The sequence below is a fragment of the Lagenorhynchus albirostris genome, chromosome 3, assembly GCF_949774975.1.
Source record: "Lagenorhynchus albirostris chromosome 3, mLagAlb1.1, whole genome shotgun sequence".
NCBI lineage: Eukaryota > Metazoa > Chordata > Mammalia > Artiodactyla > Delphinidae > Lagenorhynchus > Lagenorhynchus albirostris.
The window spans coordinates 116,241,612-116,264,012 of record NC_083097.1 but is presented as its reverse complement, the minus strand read 5'-3'; the positions used below and the strand labels follow the sequence as shown (position 1 = coordinate 116,264,012).

The following is a 22,401-nucleotide window of genomic DNA, read 5'->3' as shown; positions in this document are numbered from 1 at the left end:
ATCCTGCATCCGGGCAGGATCACAGGCAGCGTGTAGGGTGGGGGGTTTGGTTTCTTCCAGCCAAAGCCTGAAGCATGACCAGGTGTTTAAGGGCCAGCTTCTGAAACCAGAGGAACTTGGCTTTGTGACCTTATGTACGTTTCTCTACCTCTACCTCTCTGAACCTCAACTTGCTGATCTAGAAAATGGGATAACTGATCATCGCCCTCCTCATGGGGTTGTGGTGAGGATTAAGTGAGCTAGTGAGCGCAATGGACTAGCCCAATGCCTGGCATACAGGTAACAAGCTCTACCTCTTGTGAGGCGGTGATATCATCAACACCTCTAACCAAGGGCAGAGATGCAGAAAATGCAGCTTTCAGGGGGCTGGGGAAAGGGGGCTCTTTCTAGTAAGTTTACCCTTACCTGTGGACAGCACTCCAATTAGAGTTGGAAACACACGAGAGGAAAAAAATTGCCCAGAAGGAGATAATGTGTTTATTCAGCCCACAGAGGTTTTCTGGTGCCAGTGCTCTCCTCACTGAGCTGCAGACCGCAGCCCTGAAGTCAGGCGATGTCAGCCAGGGTGATCAGCAGTGATGGGGTTGGCACGGGGACACTAGACCTGTCCTGCAGGGGTTAAGAAAGCTCCTGAGGAGGTAGCACCTGAAAGGGGAGGAAGGCATCAGTCAGGAGGGAGAAGGCTGCAGGAAACAGACCTGCATCTGGACGGTGGCTGGGGTAGCTGGCCACCAGAGCCCCCAGCCCAAGCTCCACCCCCAGCCCAGGCCTGAAGCCCTGGAGGACCTGGCTCTCCTCCCCTGGGCCCACCCCATCTTCACGCCCTGCTGCCTGGAATCTGAGGCAGCCCTTGTTCTCTGGCAGGAGGGGAATTTAATGCCGCTGAGGGATGGCAGGTCGACAGGCGAAGAGAGATGAAAGTGTCCACTCTGGCAGCCGGGTCGGTGGCCTCGGGGGACCCTCCCATACCCCCTCTATCTTCTCCAGCCATTCTCCACTCAGTGTGGCAGGAACAGCCCTCAAGGGGCCCTCAGGAGAGATGTGGACCTCTCGGGACAGGACTCCCTGCGGGGCTGTGTGAGCTTGGGGGGCAGCTGGGCCTCTCTGTGCTAATTACCTGCCTGCAGGGCGCCTAGGCCAAGGTCTGTATTGTTAACATGCTGGTGGCTGCCTGTCCTTCCCCCGCCTTGGCTGTCGTCAGCAGTGCCTGTCAGCACAGGGTCGTGGGTGGGCAGTGGGGAGCCAGGGCTGGGTGCACAATGACCTCCATCCATCCATCTCCAGTACCTGGGAGGGCGTGGGAGCTGGCGCTGCAATCAGGTCAGGCCTAAGTGGCCTTGAATGCAGCAGAGCCATGTGGCCATCACCACCTCCTTCTCTGTGACAGCACAGAGCTGGGCTGAGTCTGGGAATAGAGGCTGGGGCCCCAAGCCAGAATCTGCCCCCTGGGCCAGCAGCCCCATGTCCTTAGTGGAGGTGCCGTGGGTTTTGGCACTGTGAGGTGACTTTGTTGCTCTGCAAAGCACCGTGCCAAGTGCCCCACCCTACGGTCCCTGGTTATGTTGCCCTTTTTTCCTGGGAACAGAGGCAAGGGCATTTGGCCAAGGTCATCCACAAGGGCACACACACACACAAACACACATGCAGAACGTGGCTTTGACACATGGTGACCAAGAAGAGGGGAGGACTAATGTGTCTAGACTCAGACTCCCAGGCTCTGCCCTCTTTCCTGTCCATGGAGGCAACTGGTCCTCCCAAAGCAGCCTGGTGCAGGGGTCTGACAGCCAGGAGCCCGAGTTCTAATCAGTTCCCCTTACCATCTTGCTCTGTGACTTGGGCATGTCCCCTACTCTCTCTGGGCTTCAGTTTCTCATCTGTAAAATAGATAATAATCCCTAAACTGATGACTTCCTGGAATCAAAGAAGCAAATTTATTTAACAAATTGAAACCATGCCAGGCTGAAGACAGCCTCCAACTAGCCTTGGGCCAAGGAGAAGTACCCATACAGAGAGCCTAGTTCCTGGCCCACAATCACCCAGTACACTACAGGAGCTGTCCTTCTTCCTTCTTCCTGCACAACACGATGACAGTAAGCTCATAGCATAGGGCCAGAGGCCCAGTCTGGTGTGCTGAGTCAGGTTCAGGGCATGAAACAGGGGCCCCAGTTCGAGTGGGGGATAAGGGCAGCAAGGGACTAGGTCAGGCCAAACCCTGCTGCTTTGGGGGGGAGGGGGCGCCTGGCAGGCGCTGGGCAGGCCGGGGTGGGGAGAGGCCTTTGGCGGCCACAGAGAACAAAGAAGCTGGGGTTGCCAGGATATTCTGCGGAGCTGAAGCCGGCGGTGGTGGGGCTGAGAGAGGGGCCGTGGTGGCCGTGGGAACCGTGCCTGCTGCCCCCATGCCAGCTCCCCCACCCAGACTGGGCCTCAGGGCCAGGCTGGGGGTACGAGGGGCTGCCAGGGCCCTCATTCTGTCCCCAGAGTTGCATGGCTGTCAGGGCAGAGACCCAGGAAATGCTGTAGACAAAGACCACGGTGCATAATGTCAGCATCACTGAGGGGATCACAGGTGCACATTGACACACAATGTCATAAGCACACACCCAGGCAGTGTCACAAGGTCACAGCATGATCACAAGCCAGCATCACACACTCACATAGAACCTCTGATACAAGTCCCAGGGCCACACCCATGATGGTCACACAGGCACAACATCATAAACCACAGAGGACCACCAGTGTCTTGTCACGGGGTCATGCATGCCATACAGCATCAGTGTTACACATCCAGTGTCACACATTCAGCTGTACAACCTGGCATCCTACTGGGTCTGTTACAGGATTGAACAATGTCACAGGATTATACATGCAATGTCACAGAACACCCCGAAGCGTGGGGCTGCTGACATCACATACTAACCCATGGCCACACGAGGTCTCACATCAGTCTACCACACACTGTCACCGACCCATTTTCAAAGTGTCAGTCAGTGTCACACATAGACACGCTGCCGCACAAGGCCTCACGTGGTTGTCAGGGCCTCGAAGCCCCCCACACAGAGGCACACAAAGCTACATGGAGGCTGGGTTTGTCTCCAGCTCCACAGCCCCGGGTGCACTCACTCCCAGCCTCTCCAGCCACCCACTGCCACCCAAGCTGGGTTATGGGGTGCTTGCGGTGAAGACACCCAGGTCACCAGGAGGTCAGGCTCCCAACTGTAGCATAGGGGAGCTGTGCTACAGCTTCCCAGGGAGGGGAATTGGACATTCAGCTCCACAGGGGAGCCCGCCTCTAAGTACTTCTCTGTCAGACGGGAGAGCAGCAGGGGTGAGCCCGACACAGAAAGACACAGAGGTGAGAGATCCAGGGAGATAGTGAGGTAGAGACACAAGAGACACACAGAGACTGAGATACATGGAAAGGTGACGAAACACAGAAGAGAGAGTCGTCGAGGACCAGCAGGGACGGTCAAGACAGAGCACCAGATAGAAGCAGGCAGAGACAGGGAATTCCCTGGCGCTCCAGTGGTTAGGGCTCAGCGCTTTCACTGCTGAGGCCTGGGATTGATCCCTGGTCGGGGAACTAAGATCCCCACAAGCTGCGCAGTGCAGCCAAAAATAAATAAATTAATTAAAAAGAAGAAGAAGAAAGAAACAGTAAGAGACAGACATGCCAGAGCAGGGCCCGGCCCAGGGCTAGGGCAGCAGCTAGGCCACTCTGTGGCGAGATGGGGTGGCTGGGGCTTCAGGGAGGATGCACACCCTGGGCGGAAGGTGGGAGACATCTTGGTGAGACTTTGGTGAATAATAGTTTTAAAATAGCAGCGCCAGTTGCCATTGACTGAGTGCTTCCAGTGAACCAGGCCCTTCCCTAGAGTGATCTCATTTCATCATCAGGCAACTTTACAGGGGAGAGAATATCACTGTCCCCATTTCCCAGATGAGGTAACTGAGGTCTCATCATGTGTCCAACCTCAGTTATCACCACCCCTACCTGGGCCTCCTCCAGACAGAGGGGCTGGCCTACCCTTTCCACAAAGCACAGCACAAGAGGCCAAAGCTGGAAGAGATGAGGGGCCTCAAGCTCAGGGCTTCTCTGTGTTGGGGGGGCTGAGCCCAGGAGCCATGGCCGGGCTGTGGGTTGGCACACTAAAGGGTACAGGCTGACTTGAGTCACAGCATCCCCCCCTCGGGGCTGGCACCGGAGCCGTCCACCCCACACCTGTAGGCATGCCAATGAGGGCTGGCCCAGGCCATCTGCGGCCTGTGTGCTGCCAGCAGCCAGGTGGGGGCAGGCAGGGGCCTCCTGCCCAGGTGCCCCCTGCTGGCCAGGCTTCCCACCCCAACTCCTCCAAGGAGGACCCTCCCTGCCCCTAAGAGGTTCTGGAGTTTGCCTTGTGCTGGCAGGGGCGAGGGTGCCCCAGGCTGCAACACCTCCCCCTACTCCCCGCTGGACCGCCCCCCCCCCACCTTTGGCAGAGCTGCCCAGAGAGATCACAGGCAGCCACATGAAAGGGAATTTTTCCCAGGCAGAGATGAAGTTGAAAGCTGCCTCCCACCACCCCCGCCTGCCCCTGCTGTGCCAGGCCAGGCTGCTGAGCTCCTGGTGCTCAAAGGGAGCTTGTGACACCTGGGAAGGGGTTGGGGGTCAGAACCCTCACCCAACATGGCTGCCTTCTTTCCTCCCAGGAACAATGGCAGAGACATTTCCCCCACCTGACGGCCCACTCAGCTTTAGAAGTTGCCCCTTCGTCATCCCGAAAGCCCTCACCCACCTGAAGCCAGGCCCCAACATGGTCAGGAAGTCCTTCCTCAAGTCTAGCTTCATCTCAGCCAGGCTCAGAGCAGCTGGGTGGGGAGAACGCCTCCTGCTCAAGTGGATGAGAGGCCGCATCCTGCATACATCCAGCCTCTGTGATGTCCAGGGCTGGGGTGCGCAGCTACCACCCCTTCCTGCTCAGGTTGCCCTGGCCTAGACCACGCGGCTGTGTGGTGACTTCCCCAGACATGTTGTCTTGGAGGTCCCAGACGACCTTGTGCCAACAATCTTTCGGCGCGGGTGGGGTGTGTGTGTGTGGATGCCAAGAGCCAAAGCCAGGGACACGTCCAGGCCTGAAGGGGGGTACGTGGGGATGACTGTGTGTGTGCGTGTGCCCGGCGTAGCCAAGTCCCCAAGAACTTGGGCTAATACTGATCCCTGGGGATTCACCTTACTAGATCCCTGCAAGGAAGAACAAATAAGAACCTGAACAGGCAGCTCAGTGCCCACCCCCAGCCAGTACTGCTGGCTACTTTGCACTGATCGGACCTGATGCATTGAGGTGAACAGAGAAGGTGGCCCCAGGTAAGTGAAGGTCCCTGGAGGTCCAGATCCCGAGGTAGGGTGTACCATCAGGCAGGTGAGGTGCTCCAGTACCGGCCACTTCCAGATGAAGAGCATTTCCATCCCGTCAGCCAGGGCTGCCCCCCTTCTGGATCCAGACGGCCTCACTTCCCAAGAGATCCGCACCCTAAATGTCCCTGGGCCATCCGTCCTCCTTCCTAAGGTAGTCCCAGACACCCCTGCCCAGCAACAGCCCCCAAGCCAGGCCCCAAAACCGGACAGCAAGAAGCCAGTGGTGCTTCGTGACACAAACATGCATTCGTTTTATTCACAAAACAGCCTGGTTTCCTAAAACAATACAAACAGCATGTTCATCAGCAGGAAGCTGGCCATGGGCAAGGGGGCCCAGGCCACCGGGGGCCCCTGGGCACCCACCCCCACCGGCAGGGCCCACGCAAAGAAGCCCTTTCTTCTGTTGCCATCAGTGAGGCCAGAAAAAAAAGGGCTCATTTTCTCTAAGGGAAGTAGCCAGGATCAGAAATATCGAGACATGAGCTTCCCAGATCTCAATGGATAAACGAACAGAACTTTTGTTTTTGCAAAATCATCACTGTTAGGGTTGGGGGGGGTCCCATTCTGGGGACCGTGGGTACAGCGAGGCTGGCCTGGGCCCGGGGGGGTGGGTGGGCTGCTCCCTCCCGCTCTGTGAGCTCCTTGCGGCAGCTCCGCACGCGTGGATGGATACAGAGGGGCTTCGACACGGCGCCATCAACATTCTCTTTATAAACGTGAGTGGATTCTCCAGGCAAACTATGCACTATTTCATGGTCGGAAAGAATCAAAGGAAGTTTAAATGAGGGTGGAGTTAAACTGTGCTAAATTACAGTAGTGCTTATTAGTAACTAGATTTCAAAAGGTTACAGAAAATTTACATTCTCTACACAAAAACTGCATCTCCTGCACAGACAACATCGACATCGACACAGGAAGGAAACTGATTGTCCATTCTTTGCCCAGGAAGTCTCGGTACTTTACAGATTCGTCTTTACCTCTTTTTGTTGTTGTTGTTGTTGTTCTTCCGAAAAAGCAGTTAATTTTTTTTCTTTTCTTTTTCTTTTTATACTAGGGACGTGGAGATGTTAAAACGACAACAAAAAATATATATATAAAAACAGGAATGAAATCTGTGAGAGAATATTTTTGGTTCTAAAGACGGGTGCATCCGTTTGTCTTCGCCCGAATCCCTTGCCGGAGACCACACGAGCAGTGACATTGCACGGAGAGGGCAGCTTTGGGTTCCCGCCGCCGTCACTGAAACCACCGGAAGGCGGCTCCCGTCGGAAGCATCACCTTCTGGCGGGGGCGGGAGACAAAAACAAGGAGAGAGTTCAGTCAGGGTCCGGCGGGGCCTGGTGCAAAGACGTTCCCCTGTGGATGGCCTCATGGCGGAGGAATGGGCATGGAGTAAAAGCAGCCACCCCTTGGAGTTCCTGCCATCCTGGCCAGGCCAGAGAAGCCTGACCCGCTGGACCACCGGAGAGCCTGGAGCACCGTGAGGCCTCCTGAGCCGCTGTGCCCAGGAGCCCTCCTTCCAGACAGCAAGCCCCCTTTCCCTGGTCCAAAGGCTACAAGCGGCAGGTGGCCATGATGCATCTGGGAGCTGTGTTCACGTTTCTGTCGAATGAGTGTGTATGCGTGTGCACTGGATGCATACAAGGATGTGTGCCTTGAGCTATGCTACAGTGTGTAGTGTGTTTGGAGCTGTGCTGAGAAGGATGGATGCTTGCTGTGTTTATTAAAAGGCTGCATCTATAATAAGACTGTGTACAGGGCAGGGTGTGTGTGTGTGTGTGTGTGTGTATCTGTCTGTCTCTACATGAGAGGAGAGCGGGTGCTTTTGTGTGCATACAGGTGTGTTTTCTGGGCAGGAGAACAGATATGAGGTTTGGGGCTAGGGTGAGTTGGGGGGGGATAGCCATGGCTGGGATGCCATTATTGTTTTCCAAACATTCTGGACATTTGCGTCAAGCCCACTCGTGGAGGGGCGGGGACAGGGCAGGGACAGCAGGCTGAAAAGATGCTTTTGTACCCAGGCCTGGCACCACAGCTAGGCTCTCATGGCTGGGGGCATGGGGACAGGCCCTGCCATGAGGGTGGAGAGAAAGCAGCATGGGAACCCTTCTGCTTTCTCAAAGCCAATCCCATAGTGGACAGGCTTTACCCACATCCCAGGCTCAAGCCACCCTGTAACCCCAAGCCCATAGGAACCCTGGCCATCAACTATGCAGCCAGACTGAACTTGGGGCCGCCGGGCACCCCAAATAGGTCAGCTAGGTACCTAGCGCTAGGGTCTTCCAGGCCTCAGAGCACAGCAGTCAGCACTGGAGCTGCTGTATCCTTGGGTGGCCTTGGGGGAAAGGCTGGGCTCTGAAGGGGCAAATGAAGGACTTATCCCTCAAAGCCAGAAGGTCTACAGGACAGAACCCCTCACATGGAGCAGGGGAGAGTCCCAGAATCTTAGGTCACAGACTGGAAGCTTTACGACATGTCTGAAAGTCAGAGACTTAAGACCTGTGTGGGAATCTCAATACCTGACCCAGAACTCCAGGAGGGGTTCAGAATCCCGGGGCCTGGCGGGATTCTGCTAGGTCCCTGACTGGAATTACATGCTTGCCTAGGTTGCAGACTACAACCTAAGGGCATCTCGGGATGTGGCTCTGACTCTTGGGGCAGTGAACTGCCGTCTCGGAGCCTGGCCTAGGACCCCAGAGCCCATGGACAGGCCGGGCATCCCCCAGACACTTGCCCAGGCAGGAAAGGTGGGGATGGGGGGCGGGGGTGGGTTTGGACTGCCAGACAGACCCAAGAGCCCACACACCTCCCTCTAAGGCGCCGTTACCTCCAGAGCAGCGGAAGGCTTCTTTTTGAGTTCCTCACATTTTCTGAATTTGCAAATCTGATGGCCAGTCTTTCGGTTCCTACAACTGCTGCACTGCTCGCAGTTGATGCGCCGCCGGCAGGGCGCACACATGCCGCAGCGTTTCCGCTTCTTCTTGCCCGAGCTGATGGCGGAGGCCAGCTCTCCCTGCATGGGGTACTCGGCCAGGCCGGCCATGTGCAGCGCGCTCTCAGCCAGGAACACGCCCGCCGGGGTCATGATGAAGAGGCCCGGGTTGATGGGAAAGGCGCCCAGGTAGGGGAAGTCGGACTGGCCATTGAGGGCTTCGGCGCCCGCCACGGCCTCCATGTCGGGCAGGCCAGCGCCCGCCTCGCTCATCAGCGGTAGGTGCTCCTGCACCACGCGCTTCAGCATCTCCGTGGACTGCGCGAACTGCTGCAGCGTCAGCTGTCCCTCGGCTGCCAGCTCCGTGGCCCGCTCTGCCTTGCTCAGCAGGCTGGCCACAGCACCACTTTTGTGCTTTGAGGTAGGGTTGCTTTTGTCCACAGCCATGGCCGCCGCCAGGTCGTGCCCATTGGCCAACAGGGAGGCAGCGGCTGCGGCCGCGGCAGCCTTTTCGGCAGACTCCCCGCCCATCATGCTGCCACCACCACTGCCACCGCTGCCCCCAAAGGAAGAGTAGTGGGAGAGAGGGCGGGAGCGGCGCAGGCTCTTGTTGAGGGGTTCACTGATGATGCCGCTCTTGTTCCGGCGCTCAGGGGGTGGTGCGTCATCCGCCACCGAGGCTGGCGCAGCAGCCGCCGCCGCTGCACTCTTGTCTGCCACTCCCGCCTTTGGGCCGCTGCCACTGCTGCCATTGGCGTTGCTGCTGCTGCTGCTACCGCCGGTGTCCTGGGGGCCGCTGCCGAGGCTCGACATGGTGGGGCCGAGGCCCAGACCCCACTGGTGGGGGAACCTGCCAACTGCGGGGAGTCCACAGATGAGCACCGGAGTCCTGCTGCCCACGACAGAGATGCCTGGTGGGCTCTGCTGCTCAGCGCAGGCACATGGTCAGGCGTCCACGTGCAAGTGTCTTCACTCTGTCGGCACAAGAGGATACAGGGTCAGGGCCTCCTCCACCACCAGCTGTATCGCCACTGTAACCACCACAGCCAGGCTAGGCATTCATTAAGTGCCAGCCACAGTTAGGAATTTCTAATTTGTACTACCTCAGTTAAGACTTACGAGAAACCCACAAGTAGTGGCTAGTAATATCATGTTTCACAGGTGAGGAAGACGAGGTTTGGGAGAAGAACTGACTAGCCCATGGATAGATACACAGCCACCAAGTGGCACGGTGGAGGCTCAGCTGGGTCCCCCTCTGCCCTGCCAGGGTCTGGGAAGACCCGATGGAGGCAGGCAGTCCTTCCTGTGCTGGGGGTAGGAGGGAGTGGGAGAACTTTATTAACCTCAGAGGTTACCCTCTGCTTCCTCATCTTTCACTGACCCAACTATGGAGAAGAGGGGTGGGCACAATCTCTGAACAGCTTGGAGACGCAGACCAAAAGGTATGGGAAGCCGCCCATGGACGCTCATTAGAGATTCCTAATACACATTAATTATCTCAAGGCCCTGGCAAGTTCTGCAGGTAAAGAAAACTGACTTTGTTTAACAGAGTTTGCCAAAGAGAGCGCAGAACCCTTATTTCAAGGAGCATGTACCCTCCTGCTAGAGGGCAGGCAGCAGTGTACCAGAGGACAAGCCTTCTCCCGCAAGAGCAGGGGGGTGGGGGGTGGGGGGCTTGTGCACACATCAACACACACTTCCCCCTCTCTCTCTAACCTTGGGACCCTTGTCTCTACTCAGGCCTCACTGCTATGTGCCAGCCTGGCTCCCAGATGGGTCTGGATGGAGGTCCCAGTGAGAGCAGAGAGGACTGTGGGCCCGAGGGACCTCTGGCTGCTGCCAAGCTGGGACAGAGAGTAGGTGTGACCCTCTAGGGAATGGAGCCTGTTCTTCAGCCACGTCCACGTGTCTGAGGTGCCCCTTCCCAGGACAGAGCCTGTTCTGCTCAGGCCCCAAGACTAAGGCATGTGAGCAGCCAGGCTCCTTGGCCAGGAGCTCTAGAAGGAACTGTTCCAGATGGAGCCGAGTGGTAGTTTCCTCATCAGCCCTGGCTCTCTAGCGTCTGCCTGCCACGGCCCAGCAACCCCCAGGAGAGGGGTGGGAGGACGGGGCCCAGCCCCGAGCAGCTGGCTACTCAAGGGGGAGGCGCACATCTGGCTGGGCCTGTCCGGCCCTGGGCTTAGGGGCGGCACACACTGCATCTTTGTCCCCAGGCAACCCCACCATCCCCCAGTCACAGGACTCAGCCTGGCCCGGGAGGTCATCTAGTCCAACACTGTACACTTACAGAAGGGGAAATCGAGGCCCCGAGCAGGCAGGGCCCCTGGCCCAGGACTGCTAAGGAGTGGCCACGAGGAGGAGTGAGTGCAGGCGAGGGAAAAGCTCTGTCTCCAGGGTGAGGTGAACGGCAGGCATCAGCAGCCAGCCAGCCACTCCCTGCCTCTCCCCAGCAGGCACGGGCCCACCTAAGCTCCTTCCTAGTGAAGGCGGATGGGTGGTGAGGAAGAGCTGGGCCAGCTGGCAGATTCCACCAGGACAAACCCAGGAGGGTCAGGCAGGGTGTCCAGGCTGGGCTGGGGGTGTCACAGAGGTCAGATCGTAGTAAGAAGAAGGGGGTCACACATGCCCTAGGATTGCTGTGCTCCCTTCTACCTCCTAAGGCCCAAGCCCAGGTTGGCTGTTGGGCCCCTGTCCTCAGAGATCAGTACTCCTCCAGGCATCAGTGACCCTGGCTAGGTGTTGGGGACAAGGGCCAGTGAGATCAGGGCCAGAGACTGTCATGCCAAGTCACCTAGCCCTTGCCCATCGAGCTCAGCTGCTCTGCCCTGGACCATAGCCCCAGGAGCCCCAGACACAGGCTGAGGGGAGAAGACAGAAGAAGGCAGACGCCCGCGGGCTGGAGATGTGGGGAGGGAAGCAGTCTGCGCCCTAGCCCCTCTGTGTGTCCCCCGCCTCTGCGGCCTGCTGGCTGGTGGCAGAAATCGATAGCTGCATTAACGCTGCTCTTGCTCTACTCCCTCCCTCCTCCCAGCTCCAGGATCTGGCTTTGCGTGTGGGGCGGGCAGGTCAATTAGAAGTCAGCTCCCTCTGACACAGACTGCTTTCAGGGCTGGCACTCTGGCTAAGTCTCTCTGCTTCTGTCTCCATCCCGAGTCTCTCTTGGTGGGGACCTAATCTCATGTTCTGTTCATCTCTGGCCTCCTCTTTGAATCTCTCTGATCTTTCATTTTTCTGTCCTTCCTCAGGGACAATTCCCCCAAGCCCCCCCCCACTCCCCCACCCCCACCCAGGTCCTGGGACATGCTGACTTCGGGCCCAGAGGATGTGATATGTCATTGAACAGGTGCTGCAGGCAGAACACTGGTTTGTCAGCCTCAGAAAGTGAAGGTGGGGGGTACACGAGGGGGCTGGCACACAGGGCAACTCAAACCCCAGAGTGGACAGATACCAACGTCTAGTCCCCAGAGCCTGGTCCCCAACCAAGCCTGTTCCAGATCTGTCCCTGTACCCGGCTCATCTCCTTCAGACCCTGGGAAAAGCTGATGCCCTGGTCCCAGTGGACCACTGACCACAGGGCTCACGTGCCCTACTCATGGAAGGGGAGGACATAAGAGAAGACCTTCTCCCAGGCCCCGGCCTCTACTGCAGGGCACACAGCAACCCCCTCCCAGGCCAGGAAGGGCCTGGCAGTGCCCAGGCGGCAGGGGAGGAGCTGGGGCTGCGTTGAAGCGGAGCGGGAATGAGCGGGAGGGAAAGCTGGCGGGCAGGCGGGCGGCGGCGGGCGCATCCATCATCGGCCCTGCCAGGAACGCATCCAGCCCCCAAAAAGAAATACTGCGCCTGAGGAGGGACAACAAAGGGCTCCGTTTCATCAGTAATGCGGAGCCAGCGCCCCGCCGCCCCGCCAGCCGCGGTCAGCCCACAAAGGACCCCTTTGTCCATGCAGGAGCCGGGCCGGCCGGGAGCTGGGACCAGGGGCTGACGGGCGGGGACAGAGCCCAGGGGGCGGGGGTGAGGGGGGGAACCCAGGCATAGAGCGCTGGGGGGCAGAGGGGGACATGGGGCCAGAAGAATAGAGACAGGTGGTGGGGACAGAGGATCACGAGACAAGAGAACTCGAGGGGTGGGTCAGACAAAGGGACTGAGAGAGGACAGGGCAAAGGGTCAAGGTTAGAGGACAGAGCATCATAGGGAACACAGACTGAGGCAACTGGGCTCAGAGACGCAGGGTGCCTGGCCCAGCTCAGAGACTAGAGGATCTAAGAGACATGGAAACAGAGCCCTGAGGAGACAGTCCCAGATGCAAGGACCTGGGGACCAAGAGAAGGCAGGTGGACATGCCTACAGGAGAGGCAGGCAGAGGCAGAGGTCAGGGGAGGCCAGATGAGACCCAGCTTGTCTCGAGCCCCAGCCCACTCTGGCCCAAAACCTGGGAGGAGAAAGGAAGGAGGGCTGGGGGTCAGTGGGTTCCTGGTCTCAGGGCCAGGCTGTGGGCCCCACCTCCTATGGGCTGGAGCTCACTTGGCTGAGCTGGGAAGTGAGGGACAGTCAAAGCTGGGCCCCCTCTCCTGACAGTGGAGCCACCTCTGCTTCTACCCCCAGGCCCTGGCCAGCCCCAAAAGACACGGGACACCGTCCCTCCCTAACCAGCTCTCACCAAGCGACTCTCAGGCTCCCTTAACTAACCGACCCTATCCGTTAGCATTTATTGAGCACCTACTGTGTCCCAGGCCCCACACTCTCATGCTTTACATGTCTTCTCTCCCTCCTTGACTTCTCCCCAGTACTCAGGGGAAAAGGAACTATTAACCAATTTCAGAGATGAGGAAACTGAGGCTCAGGGAGGTTCAAGCTGTCAGGTCAAGGTCAAACAGCCGGTGCCCAGTAGGGCTAGAACTTGAACCCAGAGCCCAAGTGTTAGTCACCCTGCTCTGTGACCGCCTTTGTTCTGCCAGGGAAAGGTGACCCAGCTACCCCGAAGCTGCCCCCACCCCCCCAGAGTTGTTACCATGCCTGTCACCTTTACATGGTCGGGTGGATAAGCTGTTACAGACCCCAGGGGAGTGTTCCCACCTGGGGGGCTTGGAGATACTCAAGCAGGAACCCGGAATGCTGGGCCAGTGACATCATAATGCAAGCTGGCAATGAGGTCACCAGAGGTGGTGGCAGAGCTCTCACTCCACCCTCAGTGCCAGGGGAGCCAGGATTCATCCCCAGCAGGGCTCTGTCCTGAGCCCTTCAGGCCACACAGCAATGGGGGAGGGGGGCAGGACAGGGGGGCACTATGGGGTGGGATGGTGCTGTCTGCACGGAGACATGTACACAGGTGGCCACAGTGAGATGTTCTAGATGTTCAGTTGCACACAGCCTGCACTACCTACCCGATAGCGGCCCCATGCCCTGTGGTCCTGGGGAGACAGTGCAGGATACAGACCGGCACTGCTCCGGAGGGGTACACAGGAGCTGGGCTGATGGTCACATGAACTGATGTGAAAAGAGAGAGCAGGAAGGGGACTGAGTGGGGCAAGGGGACCTTTCTGGAGGAAAGGGCTGCTTAGCCTGTGAGTTAAGGATAAGGAGAGGTTACCAAAGTAGACACGAACCTGAAAGTGTTCCTAAGAAATGGGGAAGTGGGTGCGAGGTGTGGCTATGAGGTTGGCAGGGTCCCAACGGGGTGGGGCTTGAGGTCAAGGACAGGATTTTTTTTTTTTTCTTTTGCGGTACGCGGGCCTCTCACTGTTGTGGCCTCTCCCGTTGCGGAGCACAGGCTCCGGATGTGCAGGCTCAGCGGCCATGGCTCACGGGCCCAGCTGCTCCGCGGCATGCGGGATCTTCCAGGACCAGGGCACGAACCCGTGTCCCCTGCATCGGCAGGCGGACTCTCAACCACTGTGCCATCAGGGAAGCCCAAGGGCAGGATTTTTTTTAACAGATTTGCTGAGGTACAGTTTTTACTTACTATAAAATGCACCCATTTCTAAGTGTACAATTCAATGTTTTTTAGTAAATTTACACAGTTGTGCAACTATCACCAATACCAAGGGCAGAGTTTGCACAAGGCACCATCCCTCCCCTACTCCTCTGCTGGCTGGAATAGCCTCCCAGCCGTCCTGCCTGCTGAAGGAAGGCTTCCTGGAAGAGGTGGCATTTCATCAGGGCCTTCAGGACCCCAGGCACTGGCCCAGCAGAGCCTGCCGTCATCTAGGTAGGCCCAGGTTGCAGACTCACACACCCTGGCTCATCGCACCCTTCCCCACACTTCCATGCCCACTCCTGACATCCCTGCTACACCCCTTCACGCCCCCTCCAGCCACCTTGATGGGCTGGTGTCCTTGGTCTCCAATGGAGGCAAGATGGACAGACTGACTGATGGTGGGCAGGCCAGTGGTGGCAGGGAGGGCAGACCACAGGCTACGGTGGTTGAACTGAGCTGAGCAATTGGGTGTGTGTGTGGGGGGTTTCCATCTCTGATTTCCATGATTCAACCTGGGGAGTTTCCAGAGGGAAAAAAAAGCCCTACTCAGGCCCAGGGAGACACACATGGGGACACTGGTCTTGGAGGCCAGGAGAAATGCAGGCCCCGCTGGAGAGCACAGGGCACGTATCCAGCTATGGATGGACACACACATACAAGGACACATTGACCACTGTTAGCACCCAGCAGATGGCCTGGGGTGGGACACGCCCTCAATACCACTAGGCCCTCCCTAAGACTAACACCCCAAGACCAACTGCCAAGGACAGAATGGGGGTGAGGGCTGCAATCCTATTTCCCTGACTCCATACCCCCTGGCCTTTTATGCCCCTATTCTCAAGGCAGGCTCAACCCCCTTGCCTGAGAACTGAAACATGCTGCTGAGAAAACCCAGGAGTATAGGGGGCTCTGTTCGCCCTTACAGAGCTCCCAAAAGGAGCTGGATGAGGGGATCAACCCATTTCATGGACAAAAAACACTGAGGTCCCGGGCAGGAGGTATTCCCTGACGTGGGGCTCTGGGGAACGAGACAAGGGTCCTGGGACACCACTGATAAAGACAAGGCCTGCCTCAACAGGTACCTCCTTTGGGCCAGGTTCCTTCTCTGGAAGAGTCAAAGGACCTGGAGGGCCCTCCTTGCTGTGTGACCGTGGCATATGGCCTCTGAGCCAGTTTCCCCATCTGTAACATGGCATCATGAGAATAAGAGCTTTGTGTATGGAGACCTTCCTATGTGCCAGACAATGGACATGGCTTGTCTCATCGACTCCTCATACCCACCTGCTGAAGGAAGTACTATGATTGCCCCATTTAGAACAGGCAGTTTGACAAGCAATTATGATCTGGAGAAAATGATGGCCTCCCTGTTTGGGAGCTCCTGGATCTTAGACTAAGGTTTCCTAAAGTGGAGATGTCTGAGCTGACACTAGCCTGGGATCAGAGCCCACACACTTACTTAGGACCTCCCTCCCAGTGGGCCTCACCACAGGACAAGCCAGGGAAAGCCAGCTCAGAGACATGTGGGCCAAGGAATTGGTGGGGACAGGGCACATATCCACAGGACTGGCCAGGGGACTGAGTCTGCAGGCCCAGGTTTGTGGCTCCATCCTGTCCCTTCCTGTTGACTTTGACACGCTGCCCCACACTGAGCCTCAGTTTCCATCTGTAAAATGGAGAAGAATGGTTCTTGCTCCTCACCCCAAACTGCAGGAGCCATGAGCCCAGAAGGGCCCATGTGGAAGGAGGTGGAGAGATACAGAAAAAAGTCTCCGGAGAGTGAACACCCCCCTGCCCCCATCCCAGAGGCCAGAACTGGCTCTTGATGTGATTTTCAGATGGGGAAACTGAGGCCTGGAGAGAAGGGTTTTGAGCAGGCCAGAGGGTTGGGACCAAGCTGCAGATGATGTGAGGGTTACTGGGGTGAGCATTCAGACTCCTCCCTCTCCTATCTTCCCAGAGGACACGATAACAGCAGACCCTAATAATGAGCACTCACTCTCTGCCAGGTATTGTGCTAAGCATTTCACGTGCATTTTCTCACTGAATTCTCTCTGAAACTTGCTAACTAGTATTAGCCCCATTTACAGATGAGGCTCACCTGCCTAAGGTCACAACAAGGTCAATAAACGGCAGAGCCAGGATTTGAAACCAAGACTCCAGGCCTGGCTCTCCAACACCGGCCAAAGGCTCTGAGGCACGTTTTGGCTGGAGGGTGAGGTCCAGTTCAGCTCTCAGCCTAGGGGAACCCTCTAGGTTTCTCAAGGGTCCTGGCGGGGTGGTTCTCAGGCTCCGGGCAAAACACGTCGGGATGCTGTTGCAGAGAAGTCTGCAGCTGTACCCTAGGGCCCAGGAAGACAGGGGAAGGGGCTGCGGGTGGGCCGGACGGGCCAGGCTGGGCCAGAGCTCCGGGCATTCCGGCGGCCTCCGCAGGAAGCAGAATGGGACGGAAACCGGCTCCTGCTCCTCCCCCAGAATCCTGCGGGCAGCCCAGCCGGCCTGCACAGAGGCCCTCTTTGTGCCGGCCCCAACCCGCCACCCGCGGCTGGCCCAGGGTTTTGAGTTTCCTGGGGGGTGGGGGCCCCCACCACTGCTAAACCTCCAGCTACCTCCCCCTCTCAGGGGCGGTCACAGCAGTCTGCAGCTGGAGGAGGAAGTGAGTGACGGCCAGGGCTACCCCAGAGACCCCGGGGGGCCTTTAGTCTGTCCACATCTCATTCCCCCAACACTTACACACCCTAATTGGGGGCTGGAGATGGGCAGAGGGACCCAGAGACAGAGCCTGAGAGACTCCCCTGAGCCCGCTCTCCCAGCCAGTGCCACCAAGCCCATCCTGACCCACCCAGAACCCTCCCATTCCACTCCATCTCAGTGCTCTTGTGCCCAAGATGGTGGACCTCCATGGAGGCCGGCCAGGTGGGTAGGGTGGCCCTTCTGTCAACCACCATTTCCTACTTTCCAGGGGCTCCCTGGACACAAAGGGTGCGTCAGAGGGGAAGCCTCAAGCTCACTTCAGCATCTCAGGGGACAAAAGCTCCTTGGGTGTTGTAACTGCTCAAGGAACACTGGGCCCCAAGGAGCACACTTGGATTGGAGTGTGTATGGTGAAAGCAGCCCTAGGGACAAGTATATCTGTGTGTGTCCACCTGGGAGGTGTGTCAGAAACCTGTGCACGCTACATGCACAAGAGTGTGTGCGTGTGTGTGCAGTCTCAGCTGTCACTCTGTGGGTTTCAGCGCTGATGTACACATCAGTGTACATCAGTGCTGATGTACACATCGGGCTTAGATACCAGTGGAGGTGGAGGTCTTTGTGTGACTCCCCTGTGTGTACGAGTGGAATGTGGCTATCTGCATCTGTGGACGTACGCGTATGACCGAGGGTGCTTGTGTCCAAGTAGAGTGGTTTACGTGGTGGCTGGATGTTTGTGGGTTCTTCTGGCCTGTGAGCATGTTCGCGCGCGTGCAGGCGTGCATGCGCTCATTGTGAGTTGTCTCAGGGCCTCTGAAGGGTTCTAGGATGTGCGTCTGGGGCCCACCTGGCGTGGGGATGGTGCAGACAGGAACTGACGCCAGGTGCTGGGGCCCCTGTGGAAACAGGAAGTTGCCCACAGGTACGCCTGGGCTGTGGTGGAGGCTGGGCTCTGCCCAGGTTCAGTTTGTCCCCCTGAAAAACCAACCCAGGGTTCCACTGGCCAAGAACCTGTCCCAGCCCCGAGGGAGGCACCTGCCTTGTCTGCCGTTCAAGACCCGACAGCTCTGCCCAGCATCTGCCTGGCCTGAGCGTGGAAAAAACTGGAAAACAAAAGCCCCCAGACCGCAGGCCCTCCCTGCAGAGGCATGGGGGAGGCAGGCAAGAGGCGGGAGGATGAGGAGGAGGGAGGGAGGTGGCGCTGCAGCCCCGGAACACAAAAATAATGAGGCGAGAGGGGCCATGGGGCCGAGCTGGCTGGTTCCGGAGTCGCTATCTGACCTTGACAGATGCCACAGCTGGGCGCCTGGAGAGGAGCCGCCGCCACAGTGCTGCCTGCCGAACAGCCTCCCCAACCCGCCATCTCCCCCAGGCTGGGCCAACGGAGGTTCAGGCAGGCCCCAGCCACAGGCAGCCGCCCCACCAGGTGGGAGCAGGGAGACCTCAGGGTGCAACCCAGTCAGGCAGGGGGGTGGGGTGGGGGTATGGAGGCAAGAGAGTGGGGGCAGGGCCGCTGCAGGGCACAGGAGGCGGCAACTGGGGTCTCCTGGGGGCACCCTGGCCCTCAGGTGCGGCTATGTGTGTGAGAGACACACAGAGCATGCTACTGTGCTTGTATAGCTATGAGGCTGAGGGTGTGTGTGTGCAAGAGAAGCCAAGTGTGAGTGTGGGTGTGACGGAGACGAAGCTCGTACTTGGGTGCACGTGTTCTTGGGGACACTGATCACTCCCCTGTGCCCTTCCAGAGCCACAGCTGTGCTGGTGGGAGCGAGCCACGCTGGGGCCGGGGGTGGCAGGGTGTGAAGAAAGCCACAGGCGCCCCGCACCAGCAAGTTCTGTCACTTGCAGATGGAGGAGAGGTGGCCCTGTGGCCTGCCCGGGCCTCCCCTTTCTCACACCATGGTGGTGCTCCCGGGCACAGTGATGGGCTCGGGCTTGGACACCACCACTCTGGGGACACCAGTGAGGGGCTTTGGGTATGAGCTGCTAGAGGGGATGCTGGGCTGGAGGCGGATTAGCAATTCTGAGCACTGGCTGCATAATTAAAAAATCATTACGGCAGGCGGGCGGGCAGAGCCGAGTGTGAGCTCACGCTCAGAGAGGGTGGGGACACTGCCATGGCGCTCCCCCTCCCACCGCTTCCCTGAGGAAAAATCCCACCTGCTAATATAATTATGGAAAAACACAAGCACAGAAATTCAGTTTCAGCAAACGACGTGCGTTGAGTGCCCAGGGCCTGCCTGGCCCTCAGCACAGTGAGTAGGTTGGTCACCAGTGCCCAAGGCTCCTGGCAGGCCCTTCCGGGTCCATACTCCAGACCCCCACCTCCACCCCATCAGCAGCCCCCAAGAGGGCGGGCGGGGGACATGTAAAGCCCAGCTCCTCAAATTACAAATTCAAGAGAAAACTGGCCTGTCCTGATAGTGGACAGATGGGGAAACTGAGGCTAAGGAATCTGTATAAGCTTATTGTATTTGTGGCAACGCTGAGAGGAAGAGTCGGGTCCGCTTCACCAATGCAACAGCTCAGGAACTCAACCCCATCCCCATCCCCATCCCTTCCCCAGTATCCCTCCAGCTTCCCTATCTCATCAGTCATCCCCCAGCCCCTTCCACTCCCGCTGGGACGCACAGATCTCTCCGGAGACTGAACGTGACTGTTCAAGCCAGGTGACCCAGCACCTCCCAGCGCCTACCCATGCCGGGACCCCCAGCCTCCTAGTTCAGGGACAGGGAGGGGGACGACGGGGAGCCCCAGCCTCCTAGTTCAGGGACAGGGTGCCCTGGGCTCGTCTGGGTTAAGCTAGGCCAGCAGGGCTGGCTCCCGCCACAGGAAAGGCAGCCAGGTCTGGGGCACAGGCCCCAGGATGGCAGGAACAGCAGCCATAACCTCCGGCCTGGAGCGGGCGGCGGGCGGCGTGGGGAGGGAGGGGAGCCGGCCCTAATTAGTCGGCCAGGGACCCGGGCGGGCGCCGGGCCGCAGACGCAGAAGCAGAAGCCGGAGCCGCGCAGGCACGTCCGCGGCCGGGAGGCGGCGGGGAGCCGGGAGGCCGCGGCGCCCTGGGACGCAGTGGGACAGGCGGCCTGGGAAGGCCCGGGCGGAGGAGATTCCGCACCGAACAGGCCTGGCTTCCCTCATTCCTCGGTGCCACCAGGCGCAGCAATTAGAGGCTTTCAAAGTTTGTTCTTAATTGGTTTCATTTTTGCCTCATAAATGATTCATGGCCCTGGAGGTCTGGGAGGCAGAGAGAGTGGCAGGGGAAATTTGGGGAGGCTTCCTCTGGGAGCCAGGCCCCCTACCTGAGGCTGGAGAGGGGGCTGCAGCCTTAGCCCAGTTGATGATAGGGCCTGGGGAAGCCTTGGGCAGGTGGGATCCTCCAGCAAAAATAAAAACCCAGGCCCTCTCCTTGGGGCACTGACTAATTAGGAACTGCAACTTCTCTGTAGATCAGAGCTCTGCATCCAGGCCCAGAGCCACCGCAGCTGCTGGGGCCCTGGGAGGGTGAATAATAATGTAATGATAACAAAATAACAGTGTCAATAGTCATAATAAAGATGGTGAACACTTAAGAAGGAGTTCTCACAACGTTTTGGACACGAAGCTAAGAACATCTTTTTTAACCACCCATCCTACACCCCCCAAGCACTACCAGGAAGAGGTACCAGGAGCCCCATTTTACAGATAAAGAAACTGAGGCTTGGAGACATTAAGGTCTCAGGAGCCTGGGGCTCAAGGCTGGACACTGGGAACACTGCCTGCCAGGTGAGTTAGGAGCTGCAGGTCCCCAGGAAGCCTGCAGAAGATCCCACACCCATCTGGGCCAGGTTAGCTCTGCCCCTCACAAGGCTGAGCAATGTCCTCACAGGGCGTCAATTGGCCCAGCTGTCAAATAGGAAAGCAGGAGCCCTATGACCCCCACCCAGTGCTAACTCTGTGCTGGGCATGTGATCAGAGAGATGTCATGGATCCCACCCTCAGGAAGCTCCCAGTCTATGGACACACACAGAGAAGGGTTTAATAAGAGCCTGTGCAGAGAACTCCGAGTGCTTAGCCAGTCACCTGCTGGGAGCTTCTTGGAGGTAAGGTGGGCAGAGGAAGTTTCTCCCCTTTAAGCCCATACCCAGCCCACTCAGGATGCTCAGGGAATGGGTGTGGTCCATTTAAACCCTAGGCTAGAGGTCAGACCTTGAAGAAACCCAGAACTACAGACTACATCAGAGGGCTATGGGATGCAAAATGCCCAGCTCAGCCTGCCCACGACAGTCACTTTTATTCTGAACAACTATGAGAGGTGAGGCATACACAATTAACTGCAGGGCCCACTTGGTCCCTGGGGACATCCTGGAGGTAAGGAAATGCACTAAACAAATGCAAGAGTAGATGCTGTATGGACTCCCCCTAGAGGCCCCTGGGCTCTGGGCCGCTAGCTGCTGGCTCTTGGGTGCTTCACAAATATCACCTCCTCGTGTGTCCTCCAGCTCCAGTCCCAGCCACATGCACCAGATTCCCCTCCAAAATCTTGGCCTTCTCAGGCTCTGGCACCTGCACAGTTCCATTGGCTCCCTGCTCTCCCACCCATCCGGCCTCACCAGGCAGTGAAATAGTCTGGTGCCAAAGTCAGATGCTTCAAGTGGTTATACCTCCCCGTGCCTCACCACAGCCCTCTGCGTGGCATATATGATCACACCTGTTTCCCAGATGAAGAAAATGAGGCTCTGAGCAGCTAAGGCACTTACTCAAGGCCACACAGTTTAGGGGAACCCAGACCCAAACATCTTGAAAGCCCATGTGCCTCACCTTGCTGGCCTCCTACAGGTCATATCCCTGACCTGTCCCAGGCCTGGCCACCTCCTGCCCCAGCCCCAGCCTATCCTCAGTAGACAAAGACTGTAACAGAGTCCACATTCCTCCGGACACTAGAACCTGGTCAGGCTGTTGTGGTCCAGGGCCCTGCAGGGGGTCCAGGAGGCAGTAGGGTTCCCTACATAACCCAGGGAGCCCCAGGGTATGGGGCCTCCTGCCTCAGCCCAGCTGGGTCATCCTAAGGATTGGGTGGGGTGGTGGGAGAAGTCCCCATATGCACATACAGGGTACCACAAATGTCTGAGGAAGGGGAAGGAGGCAGCACAACGATGCCAGGGAGGAAGGGGTTGGCCATGTTCTCTGGCCCTCTCTTTGGGGTACAGTCAACTTTAATGCTCCTATCACACACATTTGGGAGGGGGCTGCCTGTGGAAGTGTTCATCCCTTGGGAAGAAGCCTAACTTTTATACACCCACTACATCCTGCTGGGGAATATAGCTGAATGCCTTGTCACACCCTCTGAGCCTCAGTTGCTTCATCTGTACAATGGGCCCAATAATGTCCCTTGAGCTCTATGGAAAAGACTTTGGGAATAGGTTTAGAGGTTTCCCT

At 57.9% G+C, this 22,401-nt stretch overlaps 1 protein-coding gene across 3 annotated transcripts in view; it reads right to left on the bottom strand.

Moving 5' to 3' along the window:
- Positions 1 to 482: 482 nt before the first annotated feature.
- CXXC5 (CXXC finger protein 5) overlaps positions 483 to 22,401 on the bottom strand; it is a 39,392-nt gene continuing 17,473 nt past the window's right edge. For 2 of the 3 annotated variants that reach the window (XM_060143726.1, XM_060143727.1), the window contains exons 2-3: positions 8,220 to 9,298; positions 5,616 to 6,673 (exon numbers count right to left, since the gene is read on the bottom strand). In XM_060143726.1, the coding sequence (XP_059999709.1) occupies positions 6,629 to 6,673; positions 8,220 to 9,137 (963 nt within the window). In that variant the 5' untranslated portion in view covers positions 9,138 to 9,298 and the 3' untranslated portion in view covers positions 5,616 to 6,628. Of the gene's footprint in view, positions 646 to 5,615; positions 6,674 to 8,219; positions 9,299 to 22,401 lie in introns of those variants that run through there. The other variant, XR_009539590.1, reaches the window with a different exon arrangement.